This window comes from Arvicanthis niloticus, chromosome 1 (genome assembly GCF_011762505.2).
Source record: "Arvicanthis niloticus isolate mArvNil1 chromosome 1, mArvNil1.pat.X, whole genome shotgun sequence".
NCBI classification, from domain to species: domain Eukaryota; kingdom Metazoa; phylum Chordata; class Mammalia; order Rodentia; family Muridae; genus Arvicanthis; species Arvicanthis niloticus.
Genome location: NC_047658.1, coordinates 16283383 through 16306385, shown reverse-complemented (window position 1 = coordinate 16306385; position 23003 = coordinate 16283383). Strand labels below are relative to the sequence as shown.

Here is a 23003-nt window from a genome sequence, read left to right as displayed (position 1 = left end):
TTATTTCATATGATGTGTAACATATATTACTTGAGCAACCTAAAATTTAATTATCAAAGTTATGAGAATAAAAACAAGTCCTCTCTCTATACTATGGATTAAAGAATTGACTTAAATTTTTCCAGTCAATTTTACTTTTCAAATATTTACATAACTACAGATGTAACTATGTCACTACACATTTACATAATACTTGAAATTCCATGTATACATATGTATCATTGTCTATATTTATCCTTGTCCACACTGAAAAGCAATTTGTTACAAAGTTCTGGGCGGCTCTTACATTGCATGGCCATAATATTGGGAAATTTCCATATCCTTCTTTCTCTGGAGGAAAATCTGAAGTTTCCCAGGAGAGGTGCACCTGACAGCATTCTGGCATTCCTGTTGGGCCCGCCTCTTCATGGCCTCCCTCTCTGGCCTCTGCTCTTTTGTGATGGGCTGTGAGACAACTGGTCCCAGAATGTCAACTTTCCTCTATGGAATTGGTTGATGGGTGAAGTCTTGCAGCAGATATTGAGTTTGAGGTTTGGTAGGTGATGGCACTTCCCTCTGGGGGGAAGTGGGAGATGATGCTCTATAGGGTGTAGGCCTCAAGGTTCCTGACTGAGGCACAGTGTTAATCTGGATGTTGTTGGTTACTTTAGCTTGTGTGGCACTGGAAGAATCTGGAGGAGCTCCCTTAGCACTAAGCCATCAAAGATTTGCTGACAGGAGGTGGTTGGGATGGCTTGAGTGTGGTAACCTGAGCTGAGTGAAAATGACACCTCTCAGAGTAAGCTGCAGTGGGCCTGTGTGAAGCCAGGGTGAGGTGCTTTCTAGGAACAAGTCTGGCTTGAGGCTGGTCCAGGGATGGGAAAGGCAGATGTACTATCCTGACCTTCCTAGCTGGGGACAGCTCATACTGGGACTGAGATGGACACTTTTTGAAAGCACTGCTTTCTACTCAATGAGCCTTGCCTAGAGTTTTGTCACGGCCCTGGCACTCATGTAGCATATCGTGTAGTACTGTTGTGGCTGGGCTTGGCCCAGAATATTTGTTGCTGCTAAAAGTTCCCAGAATCCAAGAATATGCAATGCCAGGTTTCTTTTCACTCTTCTTCCCTAGTGGGTGGCAGACCTGCATGGACTCCAGCATGTGCATTCCAATGTGGGTTCAAGGCTTTTTAAATATGTTGTGGCTGAGCTCAGGTAGATCACTCTTTATCTTGGACTTCGGGATTGTGTGCTTCTCTTCAGCTTTGACTCTGTTCCTTGACTGTTTAAGCTCCTCTGTTTTCTTGGAATTATTTTCTTTGTTCCATTTGGTCTTGTCTTGCCCTTGTCCATTAGCTCTTCCTGGCCTAATGGGTGACACTTTGGGAGCTTTGTCTTACAAGTCCTTTTCCATACTTTCAATATCCCCATCACTGGCCCCAACACTGGCCATAGTCCCCTCTGCCTCTACTAAATTGCAGCTTTGGATTTTGGCCTGAGTAGCTCCATAAATCAGCTCAGAGGTTTTATGGTCTTCCTTCCTCACCTTGTCAGAGGGCTCACTGAGGATTTTGTCTTGGGCCTGGTCCATCCAGATGACTGTGGAGTCTGTGGATTCAGTTGCTACAGTATCTTGAAATTGATCTAGGCCAGTGAGGAAGTTGAAGAGTTGGGTGAATATTTGCTACCAGTGTGGTGATATTTGCAAATTCCATAGTGGACACCATCAAACTGTCCAGTTTTTCTTTATCTTCCAGACCTAGTCTGATGCCTCCCAAGCTGGTATTGTCAGGAGCAGACTTCATTCTTAGGCTCCAGTGTCAGGCCAGTGCAGAGGCTACTGCAAGTCAGGGTGTGCTAAAGGGAAGAGTGTTGGGTCTTGGTTTTCTTTAGTGTCCTAATAAGCATCCCGAGGCATCAAAGGCATCTCATGCATGTTTTTAATCTCTGTTTGTTCATAGCTTGGAGCTGGAGGCAAGGACAGGGATTCTGAAGGACTATGGACAGGTATTTTTAATGGCCTGTCCCCACCAAGAGATGGTGTCTTCTTCAGGGAAACCTGGGTGCTAGTGATGTAGAATTCTGGACTCTGCAGCAGACAAAATGTTTGGCCTGAAGGGCACACTCCCAGGGATGTCTCCAGTTCCACCACTGCAAAAGAGTCAAGGAAGAATTCAGTACATGGTAAGTGACATTTTCTCTTTCTTTTGTAGCACCACAGGAAACTGGCCTCTGCAGCCATGGGGCAGGCATTCTCTGAGCTGTCTGCTATGTTTTCAGAATGGTAGTGACTGCTCTCTTGTTTTGGCTATCCATGCCATGTCACGTTTTCAGAGATGATTTTGTGTTCCTGTATTTTTGTGTGGTGTGTATATACATAGCCAACATTGGAAGGTTACAGAATTCTCTTGAGGTGTGGCCCTCACTGGCCTTCCCCTTTGTATAAAAAGATACATTGCCTCTCATTTCCTCAGAGCTTTACTATTAGGTGGGTTATCTGGCCAATGATTCCTGAGAACTTACTTGTCTCTAAGAACTTATGCCAACAGCATTACACAGACACCATCAAAATCCTGGATTTTTAGGTGGATTTAGGTATCCAAATCCAGGTAAGAATTTTAACAACAGAGGCTTTCCTCCAGCCGCGTGTTTCTCAAACTTCTTACAAGTGACATAAAAATTGGTTTAAGAAACTGAAACCTTTGGGCTTAAGTGTGACTCAGTATTAGAGAAAATGTGTAAGTAATTTTATATTCTTCACCATGGATCACCTCTGAAATACACAGCAAAACAAAATAAGAAGCAGCAGTTTGACTCCCTTAGCAATGGTACATGGAGTGCACCTAACACCCTATATTATTTTAAGTGTAAGAGAGTGCCAGGACAAGTGATTGGAATCTAGGAGGAGTATGTCCTCCAGGACAGATTGTCAGCTGGAAGGCTCTGAAGAAAGATTTTGACTCATGGACTATCCAGTCTCTCTCTCTCTCTCTTTCTCTCTGTCTCTCTGTCTCTCTGTCTCTCTCTCTCTCTGCCTCTCTCTCTGTCTCTCTCTCTGTCCCTCTCTTTCTCTCTCTGTCTCTCTCTGTCTCTCTGTCTCTGTCTCTGTCTCTGTCTCTCTCTCTCTCTCTCTCTCTCTCTCTCTCTCTCTCTCTCTGTCTCTCTCTCTCCCCGTCTCTGTCTCAAACACACACACAGTTCTTTGGTGTCCACTAGAACTCTGAGCAGCATACCAGGTAATAGTTTATTACAGTGTTGTCGGGGCATGAGACTGATCACATTGGGCACTGATGTGTGAGTGTGATATGCTCTTTGAACAACACTTAATTCAGTATGGATACTACTCATTATGCCTTGCATTCTCTCTCATGATAGAGTGTGAAAGTGGAGATGGAAAGCCAGAGCTCTGCTTAACCTGGAAGGACCAACATTCTCCCTTTGTGTGGGATGTTCATTACTGAATGGTAGAGATAAGTTTCTTTGTAATACTGATCCCATTTTTTCACCTACTAGCTCAATACTTACTCAGAAGTTTGTTGTCTAGCATGGCTTGAGCAGATGTGCAATAGATGATGGCAGAGGTAGAGAGAGATGTTTGGACATTTCTGTGCTGAATCTACTTTAAGTGCCATCACCATCTCTGGTAGTGGGGCAGAGGCCTGACTCTCAGTGTAAGACACTGAGCCATAGGCATGAAGGCATTGTCTGAGTTCTCCAGCTATCAGAGATCCCAAGCTGTTGTGCTTATAGTCATAGACCTGGCTACCCTCCTGGTATGAATGTATCAGGCTGTATCCTTGATTTAGCACCAGAGATAGTTAGCTGGACAAAAGTGGCAGACCATGTTGGATAGAAAGGAACTATGGCATTGGGATCTAAAATTTTATCACACTGGACTATCATAGATAAGTATATTATGGTGTCCTGGTCAGTAATGTCACATTGAATTCTTAGAATGTAGCTGCCCTCCTGTCTGTGCTTCCTGTGATATCCCACTGAAGAATACCTGGACAGCAGAGTATGGAGTTGGAGACATGGCTCTGGTCAGTCATCACTGTCAGCATAGTTGTGCTAGCATGTAGATTAAGGTAGGCACTGCCCATGAGTGGCTGGAGAGAAGTACTGGATGCTGATGGCAGGAGCCATGCTGAACTCACAGCTGGGATGGAGACACTGGAGTAGTTGCACACCATTCCTGAGGGTGTGGAGTTGTTCAGCACAGGCAGAGAGGGCTGCAGAGTACTTTCTGTCCTAAAGAAAGGTGTGCTTTGGAAATTTTCTGTAGGGAGGAAGAGGACAATAGGCAAATGAGATGGATGCTTTATAGTGTCATGTAGGAAGTAGTGCTATCTCCAGTTTCTAATGCCTGGGGGAGTGAGTCAAAGACCAGTGTTGCCTCAAACATTCCAATTGCAAAGGTTCAGACTAATTCTTGGTACTGGACAGGATGACACTCACTTGATCCCTGTTCTTCCTGTGTGGGCAATCAATTCCAAGTTGACTTGGTAACCTTTGTGCTAATCTAAGCACAATCCATTTTCACCTGCTTTGTATTGCCTTCATACCTGCTGTGATATGACCTCATATCTGGGTCCTGTAACAGCAGTATTCAGAGGTAAGACAGCCTAAGACAACTTCTCATGCCTCAGCCTTTGCCCTGTTTTGTGCATATCTTTATGTAAACAGACAGAGTCTGTCTACTTAAATAAGGCTGTCCTCAGAATCACAACGAATGGCCTTGGCCTGCCTCTGCCCCCAGAACTGTGGTCTCATAGATATCTGCCAATGCCACCATGCTTACTTTTACACTGAGCTTTAAAAAATAATATATCAGGGATTTGATATATGATTACTGTATTTATTTAATCACCCTTCCCCATTCTAAGTCCTCTTGTGCTCCATCACTCCTTCTATAATTTGTACCTCTTATCATTTAAGTGTAACAATCAGACACATATGTGTATATGGTTTTCTAAATATAATATGCTGATAATATGTCAGGGTACTGTTGTGTGCTTAGGGCTGGCATATTGATATTTGCTAACATACTAGAAATTAACCTTGAATAAGACTACTTCTTCCTCTGTTACTGTTACTTGCCTATAATTCTTCTAGTGGGGAAGCACTGTAAGAATTCCCTGTTTTGTGTCAGTACTACACAGAGAACAAGTGACTGTGATGACAGCCCACTCTAATAATATCTAACAAAACCATTGTACATAAGACTTTTGGAACTCTTCACAAGATGTGAGAGTTTGTAGGAACCAGGATGCAGAGTGGTATTGTGTCCACTATATGACAGGGAACCAGCACCCAAAGAAATATCAACACTGTGGTTGCCTAGACAAGACTTAGGAAATACCTTGATTCTTTTGATTTAAAATCCGTGATTATCTGTAATATTTGGTCTTAAATTGTCTCAATATTCCTATAGGATAATCTCTGAGTTTTTACTTCTTTGATATGTCTTTTTCTATCCCCTCATCATTATACTTTGGACTTTTTTCCTCTCTCCAGTTCCTGTGGGTCTGTCTTTCATATACCAGCCACATGATTTTTTTCACTACATTACCTGCCTTCACAGAGTCCAGTCCCCTCTTAAATTCTCCCACATTCTCTTTTTAGCTATGATAGACTGAGTTCTCAAAAGCATGCTAATCACTCACTTTTTTATTTTTTATTTTTTTATTTTGTTTGTGTTAAGACAGGGCCACTGTAGAGCAGGGTAAACTTAATCTGATCTTCAGTATTTCAACCACTACATGCTGTGTTCATTGATGAAACTGTTTATACTACTCATATATAATATGAATACAGGTGTGCCACCATACCTGTGTGAAAGATACATTTAGAACAGCCTTGAATTTGAACAATAACAGGGAAGCAGTAGTGGAGAAAGACCATCACAATCATGGTATGTAGTGCTAGATTCTTCAAAGCAGTTCTACTATTTTTTTTTAAAGTTAACACGATCATTTTTACCTGATTTTTTTTCTGTTCACCTGCCTCTTAAGATACAACTATACTGTGCTCTGAGCAAGTTGCAGTTCAATCTCCCTGAATCAGAAGAAGAATCAGTTGAGAGTAAACAGTCTCTCCAAAGTCATATTGTTATTAGGAACCAAGGCTAAAGGTGCCATTCACCTTGAGATATCTGTAGATCTAGTGTCCATAGTCACCCGAGGATTTAAACTTATACAAAAGTAAGGAAAGATATGATCAACGTTTTAAAGTTTCATTCTTTACCTGACATGGTCAGGGCCAGTATAGGAGGGACTAGCAGTAATCCACATTACGATGGTGCAGGATAAATGGTTGTTCTTGACTGATCTTCTCTCCAAACTTGCCCGTATGTCCACTAGCAGACAGTGCTCACTGGTCATAGGTGGCCTCTGGTCTAATTCTTTTTACAGGTAGCTCCATGGAAACCCCAGGATTCTACCAGATACTGGTAGGGTAGGAGAGAAAGTGATGTCATGAATCAGGGAGTAGCCAATAGGAAGGTATGATTTTGAAGTAAAAGACTAGATTGTGTGGAGAAGATTGCAGGAGACCAACAGAAGCCATGAATGCTGAGGTATTGGCTGGTTAAAGGAAGTAATATTTTGGTGTAGCTGTCCCTCTTCTTATTACTTTTACCCTAAAATATCATGGCAATGCTTTTATAAAGTTCATTGATGAAGATGTTTTGGCAGAGGTCCTGAAGACTCTAAGAGAACAGAGCTGTCAGCCCAGACTACAGTATCCAGTAAAGCTCTCAATCTACATAGATAGAGAATCCAAGATATTGCTTGACAAAACCAGGTTTAAACAATGCCTTTCCTCTAACCCAGCCCTTCAGAGGCTACCAGAAGAAAAAGTCAAATAAAATCAGGTCAACTATATTCAGGAAAACACAAGAGATGAATAATTTGTACCATTAAAATCAATAGATGACAAACACACATACATGTGCACACACATACACACAAACCTAGACACACTCAACCAAGACTGATGCGAAAATCACAACCAAGACTAATATCAAAATAACTGGAATTAACAATCATTGGTCATTAATATCTCTCACCATCAATGGAATCAATTTCCCAAGACACAGGCTAATATAATCATTGCATAAAAATAATCCATCAATACAATAGATGCAAATAGTGAAGAAACAATCAAGAAAATAAACAGATATAGTCATAGAACAAGCAAAGCATGTAAATAAAATGGCATAAAAGCAAAAAGAAGGAGGGAGGATGAGACAGAAGGTTTATGGGGGGATGGGGAAAAAGGATAACATCTGAGATTTAAATAAATGAAATATCCAATAAAAATATTTATTGCCAATAAACTAATTCTAATTTACAACCTTTCCTACTTAAAAAAAATAAAACCTTTCATCATGCTGTGTACAAGAGACACATCTCACCAACAAAGGTAGTCATTATCTCAATATAAAGGGCTAGAAAAAGCTTTTACAAACAATTGAACCCAAGACATGAACTGGAATAGCCATTCTAATACCTAATAAAATAGATTTTCAACTGAAAGCAACCAAAAGAGACAGGGAAGGACAATTCACAGTAATCAAATGAAAAGTTCACCAACAGGACATCTCAGTTCTAAACATCTATTCTCCAAAATCAAGTTCACCAACATTCACAAAAGAAACATTACTAAAGCTTAAATTACACATTGAACCACACAGGTTAATAGTGGGAGACCACAACACCCCACTCTCGCCAATGAACAGGTCATAAGACAGAAACTACATAGAGAAATATATGATTCAATATATGATTCAATCATATGATTCAAATGGACATAACATGTATCTACTAAATGTTTTACCCTAACACAAAAGAATACACCTTCTTCTAAGCCCCTCATGTAACTTTTCTCCAAAATTTACCATATAATTGGTCACAAAGCAAACTTCAAAGATAAAATAAGATGGAAATAACCCATGCATATTATCAGATCACTGTGGATTAAAGCTGGACTTTAAAAAATTACAAAAACTACAGAAAGCTCACATAGTCATGGAAACCTCCCCTTTAGCCCCATTCCTACAAGAGATAGTGGGAAAAGAAGGATAAAGAGGAAGTAGACGTTTCTAGAAATGGTTCTTTGGAGCAACTCCTGACTCTTTTGTCTGGAAGTCAGCTGTTCAGTTCACAGTTCAGCATCACAGCTTGATCCACTTGTAAAAACTTCACTGATATAGCAGCAGTTCAATTCAGTAGTATGAGGATAGCAAATGAGGATAGTAATGGTAGCAAGTACTTAACAGAGACAGCCAGGCCTCATCCTCAGCACAAGTCAGCAGGAAGGACCATCAGAAACACCAGAAGTTTGCCTCTCTTAGCAAAGCACAAATCTGCAAAGACAGGAGACTAACAAGCACTGCACAGCTAGCTCTATAAGCAAAACTAGCTTAGCCTTCATCATTGTCTATCCAGTCCTTTTAATACTCCCTGTAATCATCTTATATTCTCTCTGTGTCTTGCCTCATCATGTGAGTCTGTCTTAGCTGACATCACTCTGTCAATCAGCGCACAGTTGTGGCAAGAAACTACCACACCACCAGAGTTTTGTGATATGTTTCTCTCTGTGGCATCCCAATAAATGGAGTTAAACCACTCAGTGGAAGGTGGACCATTATATGCCTGTCCTTAGCAAGGAATCCTTGATCACGTGTCCTTTCATGTTCTTGATTTAGCAGAACATCATTTTTCTTGTGCCTTCTTCAGTCTACCATTCCTTCATGAGTTTGTTTTAGCCTTTCACCTGTGTCCCCTTCAACACTCCTTCACATGTTTTCCCCAAGAAAAGACCTTTGAACACAACTGACTTTCCAAAGAACCCTTAAGTTCTACTCAAGAACACAATGAAAACATTGGTAAGAGGAAAGTTTATAGCACTAAGTGTGTTCATAAAAAATTGGAGAATTCTCAAACTAACAAAAATATATCTGAAAACTCTAGACAAAAAAGAAGGAAAACACACCCAAGAGGAGTAGACAGCAGGAAATAGTCTCAGGGCTGAAATTAATCCACCAGAAACATAGAAAACAGTACAATGAATCAACAAAACCAAAAACTGGTTTTTTAAAAAAATCAACAAGATGACAAACATTTAGACAAACTAAAAATCAGACACTACCATCATTAACAAAATCACAAATGAACAGGGAGACATAACAACAGACACTGAGGAAATTAAAAAATCATTAAGTCTTAATTCAAAAGCTTATATTCCACAAAATTGGAATATCTTAATAAAAAGGATGATTTTCTAGACAGATGCTACCAAAGCTTTAATTTACCAAAGCTAAATTAAGTTCAAATAAACATTCTGAATAATCTTATAATGCCTAAGGATGTAGAAGCCGTCATAAAAAGTTTACCAATCAAAAAAAGCCCAGTTGTCATCAAAGAGGCATAGTTCAGCCATTGAGAAAACTGAAGTATATGGAGAGGAAGGATTCTAGTAGTAAAATGGGTGGAGGACAGCATGAGAACACAACCCACAGAATCAAGTATCCAGGGTTCATAGGTGGTCATATAGATGGAAGTGAAAATCCTGGACCCTGTGTAGGTACTCTACATATATGTTATGGTTGCATGTGAATGGCTGTGTGGATGGCCAACAACCAGAAGTTAGTCATCTAAGAGTCCCAGAATAAACCAAATATGACTCGAATTCTTGTGTGTTCTTATGAGACCCACCCCCATCAGCAGGAGTAGGGGGTAACTCTGACTCTTTTGCATGTGCTTGGGATACTTTTCCTCTTACTTTCCTTTTAACTTGTCCAGCATTGGCATGACTGTGAATAGTTTTATTGTAAATCGTTCTGCCATTGTTCGATTGATATCACTGTGAGGTCTACTCTGTTGTTGTGGTTGCTGTTGTAGTTGTTGAAGGGACATGGAAGAGGAGTAGATCTAGGAGAGCAGGAAAGTAGAGGGGGTATCTGGGAGAACTGGAGATAAGGGAACCTGCAGTCCAGATGTAATGTATGTAAAAAATAAAAACATTTAACAAGAAAAAGTGAAAATGGAATGGTGGGGGAGATAAAAGAGATACCATATTCAGAGACAAGGTCCTCTGAAGTGTCCAGACCAGTGTTCAGAACCATGAGCTGGGCCATGTAAGGAGAGGTAGGAAATAAGTGAAAGAGCCATATCAAGAAGCCAGGAGTTGAAAAAGGCCAAGTAACCAAAGTGGCTGTGTTATCCTTGGAAGGGCATCTGAAAGAAGAATAACCCAGATCTTGCACATAAAGGTTAGAGTAGGTGGTGGGGTATGTCAGCCATACCCTTTAACAGGTAGGGACTGAGGGATGCTGAAAGAATCTGGTGTCCAGGTCCACTTTGATATGTTGACTAGGCACTTCAATTAACCATTTTGCCAGGGTTGGAGACTAACACAAAGTTCTAAATACACAGAATACAAGCCATGCCTGTGATGCTAAAGGCAGGTCCATCAGCAGAGTAGCAGTTTTCTCAGCAGAAAATCGAATGCTGTGATGTAATTCAAGTTCTGAAAGACAGATCCACTGTGGAAATCTTGCATGCTCAAACTGCCTGAAATTTTTGACCACGAATAATGCTCTTGAGAAGATAGCAGAAGAGTCAAAAGTCATGGCATGCTTCAAGTTTGAAGATTTGTAATTGTGAAATTACCTTCAACAAGACCAACAATTATGTATTTGAGGACCTTGAATGTCTGGAGTGCTGGGATTACTGGTGTGCACAACCCTGCCTGTTTTCCATGGGGTAATTGAGTAGGATTTGAGTCTTTGTGTGTGCTAGGGAAACACTCTACTAACTGGGTGTGAATGAAAAACTCACACTGTTTGTTCACAGGCCTCAGGTTTCTTATGTGTGCAATGAGATGCTGAAAAGGAGGTCAAGGAGATTAAGGGGAAGGAATGGAACTCAGCAACACAGGACTTGCCTAGCACATGAAAATGCCTACAAGTCACCCTTTTCATTAGTCTGGAAAAAAAGAGAAGAAAATTAGAACAGGAGCAATACTGGTTAGCCATAGACCAAGCTCTGGACAGTCTTTTCATAGCTGTTGTGATGCCTGACGCATAGTATCTGTCCCACCTACTTCATCATCTGTGCCCTAACCTTGAGCAGACCAGGGAGATGTCAGAGGGCTCCCAACTTGGCTTCAGTTTCCACTGACACCAGAAGGACCCATGGACACAGGGACCTTGGCAGGCCTTCCTAGAATTTGGTAAATAAGATTTGCCCCACCTCTACTGATCTTGCAGGACCTCATGCTAAATGCTGAGTACCCACATCAGCAGGGAAGCCAGAGTAGGACCAGGGCCCCATAGGAAGAGGAGCAACTGTATTTGGGAATGTGTATGCCTATCATGGAGACTGGCATGGATTTGGAAGTCTGAGTATGTCTGTGAAGTAAATGCAGTTGAGGAAGCATATATATGTGTTTAGGGGGTGCTCCCTGTGTTTCAGGAGGGTCTGTTTATTTGCAACAGCCTGGGTGATGGAGGCTATGTTAAAAGATATTTGATTAAATTGTAAACCCTGATGTTGTGAACTGGTATGGCTCAGCTTTTGATTCCAGAACTTTCGGTTTAGTGTAGACAAGTACTTTTTTAGCTCAACTCTAACACATACCTTTAATTCAAGAGCTAAATAAAATCAACCCTAGGTCAAGAGGCAGAGCAAGCAACCAAGCTGAAAAAGAGTGAACATCAGTGTCTTAGGGTTTTACTGCTGTGAACAGACACCATGACCAAGGCAAGTCTTATAAAGGACAACTTTTATATAGGGCTGGCTTACAGGTTCAGAGGTTTAGTCCATTATCATCAAGGCAGGAACATGGCAGTATCTAGGCAGGCATAGGTCAGGAGGAGCTGAGAGTTCTTTGCCTTCATCTGAAGGCTGCTAGAGGCAATCTTGCTTCCAGGCAAGCAACTAGGGTGAGGATCTTAAGCCCACAACCACAGTGACAAACCTACTCCAACAAGGACATACTTGTTAATAGTGCCAATTTTTTTAAATTAATTGTTTATTGGACCCTAGGCTGTTCTCCAACTGCCTATATTGCCGAGGATGACCTAGACTTTGTGATCCTCCACCTCCTACCTCACCAGTCCTGTAATAAGCACAGTGCATCACTGTGTGCAGCTGAACATTCCTTTCTTGGCGTGCCTGGGTGTGGGAGACACCTCCTCTGTTCTCAGCTCCCTACTCACTCACAGTGGTCTGCCAGTTTCTCCCCATATTCTACTCACCCTGACAGGTGGAATCGAGGCACTGGGATCCATCTGGCCTGGGCAATTTTCATGGAAGTTCAAATAAGTCTACCCAGCCCAGGTACCTCTGCGCTCCTTGACCTTACACATCTGGGCCACACAGGTCTGCAGAGTGAGTGGAGACTTGTATTCTCTCCTGTCTGTCTCGAAACAGTGTCCCTGAGGAAGTCTAAGAGGAAGAATGCAGGGAAGCTGGGGCTGGGGAGGGGTCTCAGCTTTTCTTTTTATCAATTCCCTAAATTACTTATAGGGATTAAAAAAATAAGGGAAAATAATGTCTCATGTTTAGCCCCATCCAGAGATCTACCCGCCTCCACCTCCTAAGGACTATTAACCTGAGAAATCTCATTAGCCTCATAGAGTATTTTCTATGTGGATTTCTCTTGTTTGATGGAGATAGGGTATTACTGTGCATACTAAGCTGACCTTGAACTCATACATACATACATATACACACTTATACATCATATACATATACATATATGACTGTCTCTGTCTCCCCAGTGCTGGGATAAAGGTGTGCACCAGCACACCCAGCCTGTATGTCAAGCATTTGCCTTCATGTGTGAATATTATATTCCTGTTTCCTGGTGCTCTCAGGTGGCAGAAAAAGGAGTCAGATTCCTTTGAACTGAGGCTATAGATGGTTTTGAGCTGCTAAGTGGATGCCAGGAACCAAATCTAGACCCTCCAAAAAAGAGCAAGGGCTTCTGTAATCCACACTGCTGGATACACAGGACTCCTACAAAGAGAGAGTGACAACAAGGCCAATTGGTTTGGGTGACTGGGAAACAGCCACAGGCAGCTCAATGGATCTCAACTCTTTTATTTATTTATTTTATGGGGAGAGAGACAAGGCCTCGCATTCTTGGGCTAACATTATATTCACCATTTAGCTGAGGCTGGCTGTGAATTCCTAATCCTCTGCCTCGACTTCCTCAGTGCTGTGATGACAAGTTTGTGCCACCATATCTGCCTATTTTGTTTTTTTAGACAAAAACTGACCAGAAGCTCCAAACCTCAAGGAAACCCCTGCCTCAGCCTCTGGAAAGCTTGGATCACATGTGTGTTCTACCCCACACTCAGCTAAGAACAAAGTATCTCATTTGTCTTTGTTGTGTTGTGGTAGCAACTCTTGCTCTGCTGGCCCAGGCTGTGTGCACCACCATTTGAGGCTTCCAGCTTTCAAGTTCTTAGGAACTCATTACCAGGAAAGGGCGGGCTCTGGACGTGATGTATCTACCAAGGCATCTGTTACCCATCCCCCTCTCAAAACAACAGGTGAAGGCTGAGGGAGTGATACCCCAGTGAAAAATGGGTGCAGGCAGGCCTGTGTGACTCTGAGGTGACCACTGTCTGGAAACCTCTGCCATTTCTGAAATGACAGGCTGTATAGCCCCAGATTTTCCATAGGGGACTGTCCCTAAGGGAGTAAGGGCAGTTTCTGTCTCTTCTTCCCTTTGTATTATGACATTGGGTTTTCTGTCTATCACACTCTACCTTACTCCTTTCATACAAGATCTCCCACTAAACCTGGATCCAGGTTAATGGCTACCACACCCTAGATCTCCTCCTGTGTCTCCCTTTCTTGGCACTGGGTTTAGACCTGAACACCTAGATTTTCATGTGTGTGCTATGATTCGAACTTAAGTCTTCATTCTTGTAAAGCCAGTGTTCTTACCCTAATGCCACCTCCCTAGATCTCCCTTTACAGTTTTGAGATAGTGCATTTAATTAACTCCACTAGTTTATTTTGACCAGACTGCCTGTCCTGGATTCTGCCTCTGCCTCCCAGGGCAGACTACAGGTCTGAGTTCTTGCTGTGGCTTTCCCATAGGTGCTGGGGATCGGAACAGAGATCCTCACACTCCCTCAGCATGCATTTTATCAACTACACAATTTCCCTAGCCTCCCTGTGCATCCTACAATGAAACTCAGACTACTCTAGAGCTCCTAAACTCCAGTAGTCCTTCTGACTCAGCCCCCCAATACTGGCATCATCAGTTTACCATTCATGCCCAGAAACTTCATCGTGGTTTTGGTGTTATTTGTTTCTCCCCATAGCCCAGACTGGCCTAGAAAGTTGGGGAGTTATGCCAGTGAGACTCAAGATCTACACCAGGGAAACCAGGGACTTCTCCAGAACCATGTAGACTTTTGTGGAGTTCCCAGACCTGCCAGCCTGAATCAACAGGGGTGAGTTTTCTGTGATCCCATACATCATGGACCTGCAGCAAAAAAACCCAGCAGAACAGTTTTTCCTGAGCACTGTGTAGTGACCACACATGAAAGCTGAGACAGAAACTTTGAGTTCTGAGCTAGCTTGGACTTTTAGCAAAGCAGTGTCTCAGAACATCCTCTCCCTAGGTCACAAAATAATGGAAGGTGGAGCCCCCAGGCCACAAAATATGTGACCCCATGTGTGGAAGTGTCTAGAATCAAGAACACTACATAGTCATAAAGCAAAGCAGGGAAAGAGAGCAAGAGCAACTGCTGCCTTGCTGACCATGGAATGTTCTGGAATTGGAGCACAATATTGGTTATATAAAATAGTGATTTTTGTATACAATTCAGTATGTTACAAACAGATAAGGCCTAGGTACAATGGGGCATACTTTTAAGTTCAGTGCTCTAGAGGCAGTGGAAGAAGGATCTCTGAGTTTTGGGCAACCCTGATCTACATAGCAATTTCCAGGACCTTTGGAGCTACATAGAGAGATACTGTCTCACCAAAACAACTTTAAAAGGCAGTGAATGAGATGTCTTACCTGGCAAAGACAACTTCTGTGAAGCTTGAGGTCCTCAGTTCCATCTGCAGGAATCTCATGGTAGACTGAGGGAACCTGAGGTTGTCCCTTGTCTTTACTCACACTCATGGCTGTACCGCACACACATACAAACACAGTAGTGGGCAAGCAGGCTCCGTATCTCTGTGCACTGCCAAGAGCACATCCTAATGTTCCTTTCCATTTGGATGTCCTCTTGTCTCCCCTGTGAAGCTGAGGCTGACCTGGCAATCCAGCTTCCTCCTGCCTCAGCCTCCTAGGTGCAGTAATGTGGAGGTGCATGGACCTCCACAGTGCATTGCATTTATTGACCATGTGGTGCTTCTGGTTGGTGCCCAGCAGGGTCTCCCTGTGTTAAGTGGCCTTCCTTCTTTCTCTCAGCCATCTTGTCCTTTCCCTCTACCTCTTCCTTTTTCTTTCCTCCTCCTCCTCCTCCTCCTCCTCCTCCTCCTCCTCCTCCTCCTCCTCCTCCTCCTCCTCCTCCTCCTCCTCCTCCTCTTCCTCTTCTTCCTCCTCTTCTTCCTCTTCCTCCTCCTCCTCCTCCACCTCCTCCTCCTCCTCCTCCTCCTCCTTCTTCTTCTTCTTCTTCTTCTCTCTCTCTCTCTCTCTCTCTCTCTCTCTCTCTCTCTCTCTCTCTCTCTCTCTCTCTCTCTCTCTCCTGCTATTCTCCAGGCAGCTTTTCACCATTGTAAAAACTCTCTGGATAAGATAGCTCTCTCTGCTAGTAAAAATTCTAAAAGGTATGTGGATAGCTCATGAATGTTTTTGATAAATGTCAGAAACGCTGCTATAAAAATTTTAATCAAGTCATAAATCCTGCTAGAAAAAAAATAAAAGTAATTCTTGGGTTTTCCAAGCAAAATCAATAGGCCTGAAAAAATTTCAAAAGATCTGTGTTTCCTCTTCAGACAGCCTTCTCTGGATAGCTGCTAGATAACATTGTTTTTAATTAATTATTTCTTTATTTACATCCCAAATATTTCCCCACATCCTCAGAGTTCTTCACCCCAAGCTGCCTCCTCTTTATGTCTGAGATTGTACCCTCATACCATCATCCTTGCTAAAGTGGGACATCATCTTCCTCTGGAGCATCAAGTCTCTACAAGCCTAAGCTCATCTTCTGCTACTGGGGCCAGAAAGGCAGTCATTCTTGTGAAACATATGTGCCAGGAGCCTTGGACCAGCCCATGTATGCTCTTTGGTTGGTGGCTTAGTCCCTGGGGGGTTAGTTGACACTGTTGGTCTTCCTATGTGTTTGGCATCCCCTTCAGATCCTTCAACATTTCCCCTAACTCTTCCACAAGGGTCCCAGACGTCAGTCTGTGGTTCTCTATGAGTATCTGGATCTGTCTCAGTCAGCTACTGGTAGAGCCTCTCAGATTACAATATTGGATCAGGATAGACAATGTTTGTCAGCACTGCTATCACTCTCTGAATCTTCCCTGAACTTTTGGGAAAACCCTGGCCCTCACATGGCATGTTTAGCACTGATGTAGTAACTGAGTCTAGGCCTGGATCTTTGTTGCTGGTGAAGGTTCCCCGACCCCCAAATGAGGAAGTGCCAGTTGTCTTCTCATTCTTCTTTCCCAGTGAGTGAAAGACCTGCACAGACTCCAGCATGTGCATGCCAAGGTTGGTTCAAGGCATCTTGAAGCTGTTTTGACTGAGCTCAGGTGGATTCCTCTTCCTCTTGGTCTTGGGGATGGTGGGCTTCTCTTCTCCTTTGACTCTGTTCCTTGACTGCTTAAGGTCCTCTGTTTTCTTAGAGTTGTTCTGCTGTTTAATTGGTCTTTCCTGCCCTTGTCTTCTAACTCTTCTGTCATTGCTAGGGGACACTTTGGGAGCGTTGGCCTTTTGGTTCTTTTCCATGTTTTCAATAGCCCGCCACTGGCTAATTCATTCATTAATTTTATATAGAATATAATAAAACATAAATCATCATAGTTTAGAGATATATCATAATAAAGTAATCATCTTCACATTCTATAGGCAATTTTACTAATCATTCAAATACATGTGGTTATGTTTTTTCTATCTATATCTACTTAGTCTTCTATATTCCTGCACATGCACCTATGTATATACATATTTACATATTTTTTGTCATTTTATACTTCTGTATCAGTGAATATATCTCTTAAATCAATGTCAAAAAGGACCTAGTCAAAGTGATCTGGCCAGGTCTTACATTACATAGCCATAATATTGAGAAATTTCCATATCCTTCTCCCTCTGAAGGAAAAGCTGCAGTTTCTCAGAAGTTTTCTTGACAGCATTCTCTCGCTCCTGTTGAGCCAGCCTCTTCATGGCCTCCCTCTCTGGCCTCTGCTCTTTTGTGATAGGCTGTGAGACAACTGGTCCCAGAATGTCGACTTTCCTCCATGGAATTGGTTGGCGGCTGAAGTCTTGCAGCAGGTATTGAGTTTGAGGTTTGGGAGGTGATGGCACCTTGTTCCTGGCAGCAGAAACTTGCTCTCTCTGAAATGAAGTATGAGATGATGGTCTGTATGGTGCAGGCCTGGAGGAGGCCAAGGAAGTCGCAGCACTAGACTGGATGGTGTTGGCTACATTAGGTTGTGTGGCTCTGGAGGAGCCTGGAGGAGCTGGTTTGTCAGAAGCCACCAAAGATGTGCTGAGAGGAGCTGGTTGGGCTGACCTGAGTGACGTAGGTTGAACTGAGTGGGAGTGAGTCTGCACAGGATAAGCTGTAGTGGGCCTTTGTAAAGTGAGGGAAAGAGGCTTTCTAGAAACAGGTCTGGCTTGAGGCTTGTCCAGGGTTGGTGGAAAAGGAAGAGGCACTAACCTGACCTTCCCAGCTGGGGGCAGCTCATACGTGGATGGAGATAGACAGTCTTTGTTGGCACTGCCCTCTACTCTATGAATCTTCCCTGGACCTTTGGGAGGACCCTGACCCTCACATGGCATGTTTAACACTGCTGTAGTAACAACAGAGGTTGTGCCTGGATCTTTGTTGCTGGTGAAGGTTCTCAGACCCCCAAAGGAGGAAGTGCCAGTTTTCCTCTCATTCTTCTTCCCCAGTGGGTGAAAGACCTGCACAGACTCCAGCATGTGCATGCCAAGGTTGGTTCTAGGCTTCTTGAAGCTGTTTTGACTGAGCTCAGGTGGATTCCTCTTCCTCTTGGTCTTGGGGATGGTGGGCTTCTCTTCTCCTTTGACTTTGTTCCTTGACAGCTTAAGCTCCTCTGTTTTCTTAGAGATGTTCCCTGGTCCACTTGCTCTTTCCTTCACCTGTTTTCTAACTCTTCTGTTCTTGTTGGGGACCACTTTGGGAGCTTTGCTCTTCTGGTTCTTTTCCATGTTTTCAATAGCTCTGTCACTAGCCCCAGCTACCCACACAGCCTGTTCTCCCTCCACCAGGTCCTGGTGTTGGATTTTGGCCTGAGGAGCTTCCTCAAGCAGCTCAGAGGATTTATGTTTATTCTTCCTCACCTGGTCAGGTGGACCCCTGATGATACTCCAGTTTTCACAAGCCTGATCCCGGTCTATGTCTGTGAGGTTGTTCAGGAGTTGGGGAAGTTGAATGTCTGCCTCAAGTGTAGTGACATCTTTAAGATCAAAACTGGATCCAATCTCATTCTGCAGGTCCCCATGCTCTTTTAGACCCATGCTGATGCCCACAAAATGAGCATCACCAGAAGCAGGCTTCTGACTTAGGCTCTCAGTATCCGTGCAGTGCAGAGGCTGCTGCAAGTCAGGGTGTGCCAAAGCCATGATTGGTGTGTCTTGTTTTTCTTTTGTGCCCTCATAGGCATCCAGAGTCTTTAAAAACTCATCTTTGATGTCTTTCGTGGTTTTGTTCTCTGTTTCTTCCAGGCTTGGAGCTGGAGGCAAGGCTAGGAATTCTGAAGGACTGTGGATGGGGGCTGTTAATGCCCTGCTTCCATTGACAGCCTTTGGTCTTATCTGGGAAACCTGATCCCAGCTGTTGCAGAGTTCTAGACTCTGTAGTTGACAGTGTGTCTGACCTGAAGGTGGCAATCCCAGGGATGTCTCCGTTTGAACTACTGGAAAAGAGTGAAGGGAGAAGTCAGTGTCTGGGGTAAATGAGATGCTCTCCACCCCCAAAATCATTTCATAGGACCATATGGCATTCAGCCCCTGCTGCAGTGCGTGGGCATTCCTAGAAGCTCTTGTTGAGGAGCTTGAATGGTACCTCTGTTGGCAGACATGTGGTGACTGCACTTTTTTTGCAGACCATTGCTTGTCATGATTTTTCAGATTATTTTTCCTTCCTGTGTTTGTGGTTTGTAGAGGAAAACCCATAGTGGGTAGATTCCTGAATTCCCTTGATGTGTGTTCTGCAGTTTCCTTCTTTTTGTCTTTATTAAGAGTGCTTTACATTTTTATGGAACTTTGCTATTATGCAGGTTGTCTGGTCCACAATTTAGTAACACTAACCCGAGCCTGCCAATTTTATTCAATAATGTCATCACACAGACAGTTGTAGAAGCCTGGTTTTTTATGTGGGTGTATGTATCTCAACCCACTTAGGCACTCCTACAAGGCAAGCATGTAAACAACCAAGGATTTCCTCCTGCCCCATGTTTCACAATCTTATAAGTGGAATGGAAAATGGTATGAGAGTTTGAAATTGTTGGGCTTGGGTGTGACTCAGTAGTAGAGAGCATGTCTATATGATCTCATGTTCTTGGACAGGGTTACCTCTGAAGTACAGCAAAAGAAAAAAAGAGCCGCTTTAGCCAACTTAGAAATGGTACCTTGACTATACCATACTCTCTTTACAATTTTAAGTGTTAGAAAATTTCAAGACAGGTGCTGGGAATCAAGGAAGAATTCTTCCTCCAGGACGATACTGAGCTACAATTCTCTGGAGGATTTAAACTCATGGAAAATCCCTTGTTACCAAGCCCCCCCCCCAAAAAAAAAATTATCAGTGTGTTCTAGACACAAGATCAATAGGTCCAGAAGGGGTCTATTGAAGTATATTTGTAGATGGGACTAGTTATCTTGGGTACTTAGTTCCATGTGTGACTGTGGTATGATCAATGAATATCACTTAATACAGGATGTATGTTACTCACTATGGCTTTGCATTCTCTGTTTATATAGAGTCTGAAGGTAAACGTAGAAAGCCAGAACTGGCTTGAAGCTTTCAGGATAATAATTCTTCCTCTGTGTGGAGTGTACACTATAAAAGGTAGAGATTAGTCTACTTGGAGTGCTGATCCCACTCCTTCCCTCCTAGATCTGTACTCACCTGGAAGACTGTTGTATGGCATGGATTGAGCAGATGTGGAATAGGAGAAGGCAGAGGTAAAGAGTGGTATCTGGACATTCCTTGGCTGAATCTCCTTTAGCACCATCACCATCTCTGGTTGGAGCACAGAGGTCTGACTCCCAGGGTAGGACACAGAGCCATGGGCTGGCAAACACTGCCCAAATTCTTCAGCTATCAGAGGGCCCAGGCTGTTATGCTCATAGTAATAGACATGGCTACCCTCCTGATAGGAAGGTTCCAGTCTGTATCCTTGATTTGGCATTTTCGGTGGTGTGACCTGGACAAAGCTGGCAGGCAGTGTTGGATAAAAAGGAAGTATGGCATTGGAATCTAAAATTTTATCACACTGGTTTGTCTTAGCCAGGGAGGAGAGTGTAGTGTCCTGGTCATTGATTGTCACATTGAATTCTTGGAGTAGTACATCTTTCCTCCCATCCATGATTCCAGTGAACTCTGACTTGAGATCACCTGGATAGGAGGGTGCTGATGTGGAGATCTGGCCATGCTCAGTCATCACTGACAGCATGGTTGTGCCAGCATGTGGGTTAACATAGGCATTACCCATGAGTGGCTGGAAAGAAGTGCTGGATGCTGATGGCAGAAGCCTTGCTGAACTCACATCTGGGGTGGAGACCCTGGAGTGGTTGCACACCCTTCCTGAGTGTGTGGAGTTGCTCAGCACAGGCAGAGAAGGCTGCAGAGCCCTTTCTGCCCCAAAGAAAGGTGAACTTTGGTAATTGTCTGTAGGAAGAAGACAGTGGGAAACTGGTGAGGTTCATACTTTTTAAGATCCTGTGGGGAGCAATGCTATCTCCAGTTTTTACTGGCTTGGATCCTCTAAGACTGAAGTTACCTCCAACCTTCCTATTGCAAATGCTCAGATTCATTCTAAGCAAAAATCATAATGACATTCATTTGATGAGCTGCCTGATTTTTGTTTGTGGTTATGGAATTCCTGGTTGAACTGGTTCAGCCTTTGCTCCAACTGAGAAACATTCCTTCTTTGCACTGCTTTGTCTTGCTCTCATACCTGCTGTGACACTGCTTCAAAACTGTGTCCTAGAGTAGAAGTGTTTAGAGGTAGGCGAACTTTAGTTTCTCAAGTTTCTGCCTTTTCCCTGTCCTTCATATATCTATATAAGGAGACATGGTCTCTTTACATAGAATAGATCAGACTTGAAATCACAGAAACCAACCTGCCTCTGGATCTAAAAGTGCTGCTTTATAGGTGAGTCCCAGGATGACCAAACTTGTCTATACTCTGTGGGTGTTTTTGTTTTCAAAAATTACATATCAGGGATTTTGTTTATAAATATTGTATTTATGTCATTTATTTTGCTAACTATTCGTTTGTCTGTGGCACTCCTTCTATAACTGATGATCTCATTCAAGTATAACTCTTAAACACCTATGTGTTTATGACTTTATGTATACAACACACTGGCAACATTTCATGGTGTGTACATTGGTTTAAGGCTGACCCACTGGGATTTGCAAACATATTAGAAGTTTGATCCCTGAATAAGATTTACTCTTGCTCTGTTCCTGTTAATTGTCTGTAACTCTTGAAGAGGAGAAGCCTTGTGAGCATTTACCACCTGTGTCAGTTAGTGTTGTATAGAGAACAACTGACGATGGAATTCCCACCCCAACTGATAATATCCAACACAACCAGTGCATACAAAAATCAGAGAACTCTGTACAAGATGTGACAGATTGTAAGAGTCAGGAATGAGCATGGGATAATATCCTCTGTATATGACGGTGAACCTGCACCCAGACGAGTCCTAAACAAAGTGTGGGAAATGACCATGCCTAGAGCCCTTTGATTTAAAATGTGTGATTTAAAATGTATGTGCAACATTTTGTCCCAAACTATCTTCATGTTCCTTAAAGATCACCTCTACAGGTTTGACTCCCTTTATTTCTCTGATTTCTAGCCTTTCATCTTTATAGTTGGGATGGGTTTTGGTTCCCCAGTTCTTGTCGGTCTGTCTTTGATGTAACAGCCTCAATAATTCTTTCACTAAAACAACTACCTTCTCAGAGTCCAGTCCCCTCTTAGTCTCTCATACATTCATTTGTCTTTTAAGATTCAACAGCACAGAGCCCAGACCATAGTAGCAGTGTAATCTCCCTGAGGTGGATAAAGAATCAGTTGAGAGTAAACCTTGTGTCCAATGTTCTTAGTAAGAACAAAAGCTAACTATGGCTTTCAGCATGCGATATCTATAGCTATGTCATCACTAGTATTCGAAAGATTTAAACATATAATAAAAATAAGGAAGGATGTGACCAAAAAATGTTGGAAAGTTTCTTTCCTTACCTGACATGATCGGGGGGCTTTGTAGGGAGAGTAACAGTATTCTACCCTACAATGGAGCCAGATAAATGTTAATCTTCATCCAATAAGCTGACCAAACTAGCGAGTATGTCCAGTATCAGACAGAGCCCACTGGTCACAGGTCACCTGTAGTGAGCCAAACTTGTTTACAGGCAGCACCATGGAAACCCCAGGATTCTACCAGGTGTTGGTAGGCTAGGAGGGAGGATGATGTCATAAATCAGTCACTAGCCAATGGGAAGGACAGATTCTGAGCTGTAAGACAGGATTGAGAGAAACAGCACCCCAAAGGCTGAGGTATGTGCTGGTAAAAGATTGTAATCTTCAGACTGTTGTTGCTTTTGACTT

At 42.8% G+C, this 23003-nt stretch overlaps 1 protein-coding gene and 1 pseudogene across 1 annotated transcript; both read right to left on the bottom strand.

Annotated features, from left to right (window-relative positions):
- Window positions 1–282: 282 nt before the first annotated feature.
- On the bottom strand, window positions 283–6369 carry LOC117697354 (uncharacterized protein C2orf78 homolog; annotated as a pseudogene).
- Window positions 6370–17235: 10866 nt separating this feature from the next.
- LOC117724108 (uncharacterized protein C2orf78 homolog) lies at window positions 17236–22644 on the bottom strand. The gene is made up of 3 exons (XM_034523706.1): window positions 22638–22644; window positions 20291–21052; window positions 17236–19076 (listed from the first exon to the last, which is right to left on the bottom strand). Exons 1-3 carry the CDS (start codon window positions 22642–22644, stop codon window positions 17236–17238), a joined length of 2610 nt encoding a protein of 869 aa, XP_034379597.1.
- Window positions 22645–23003: the final 359 nt, after the last annotated feature.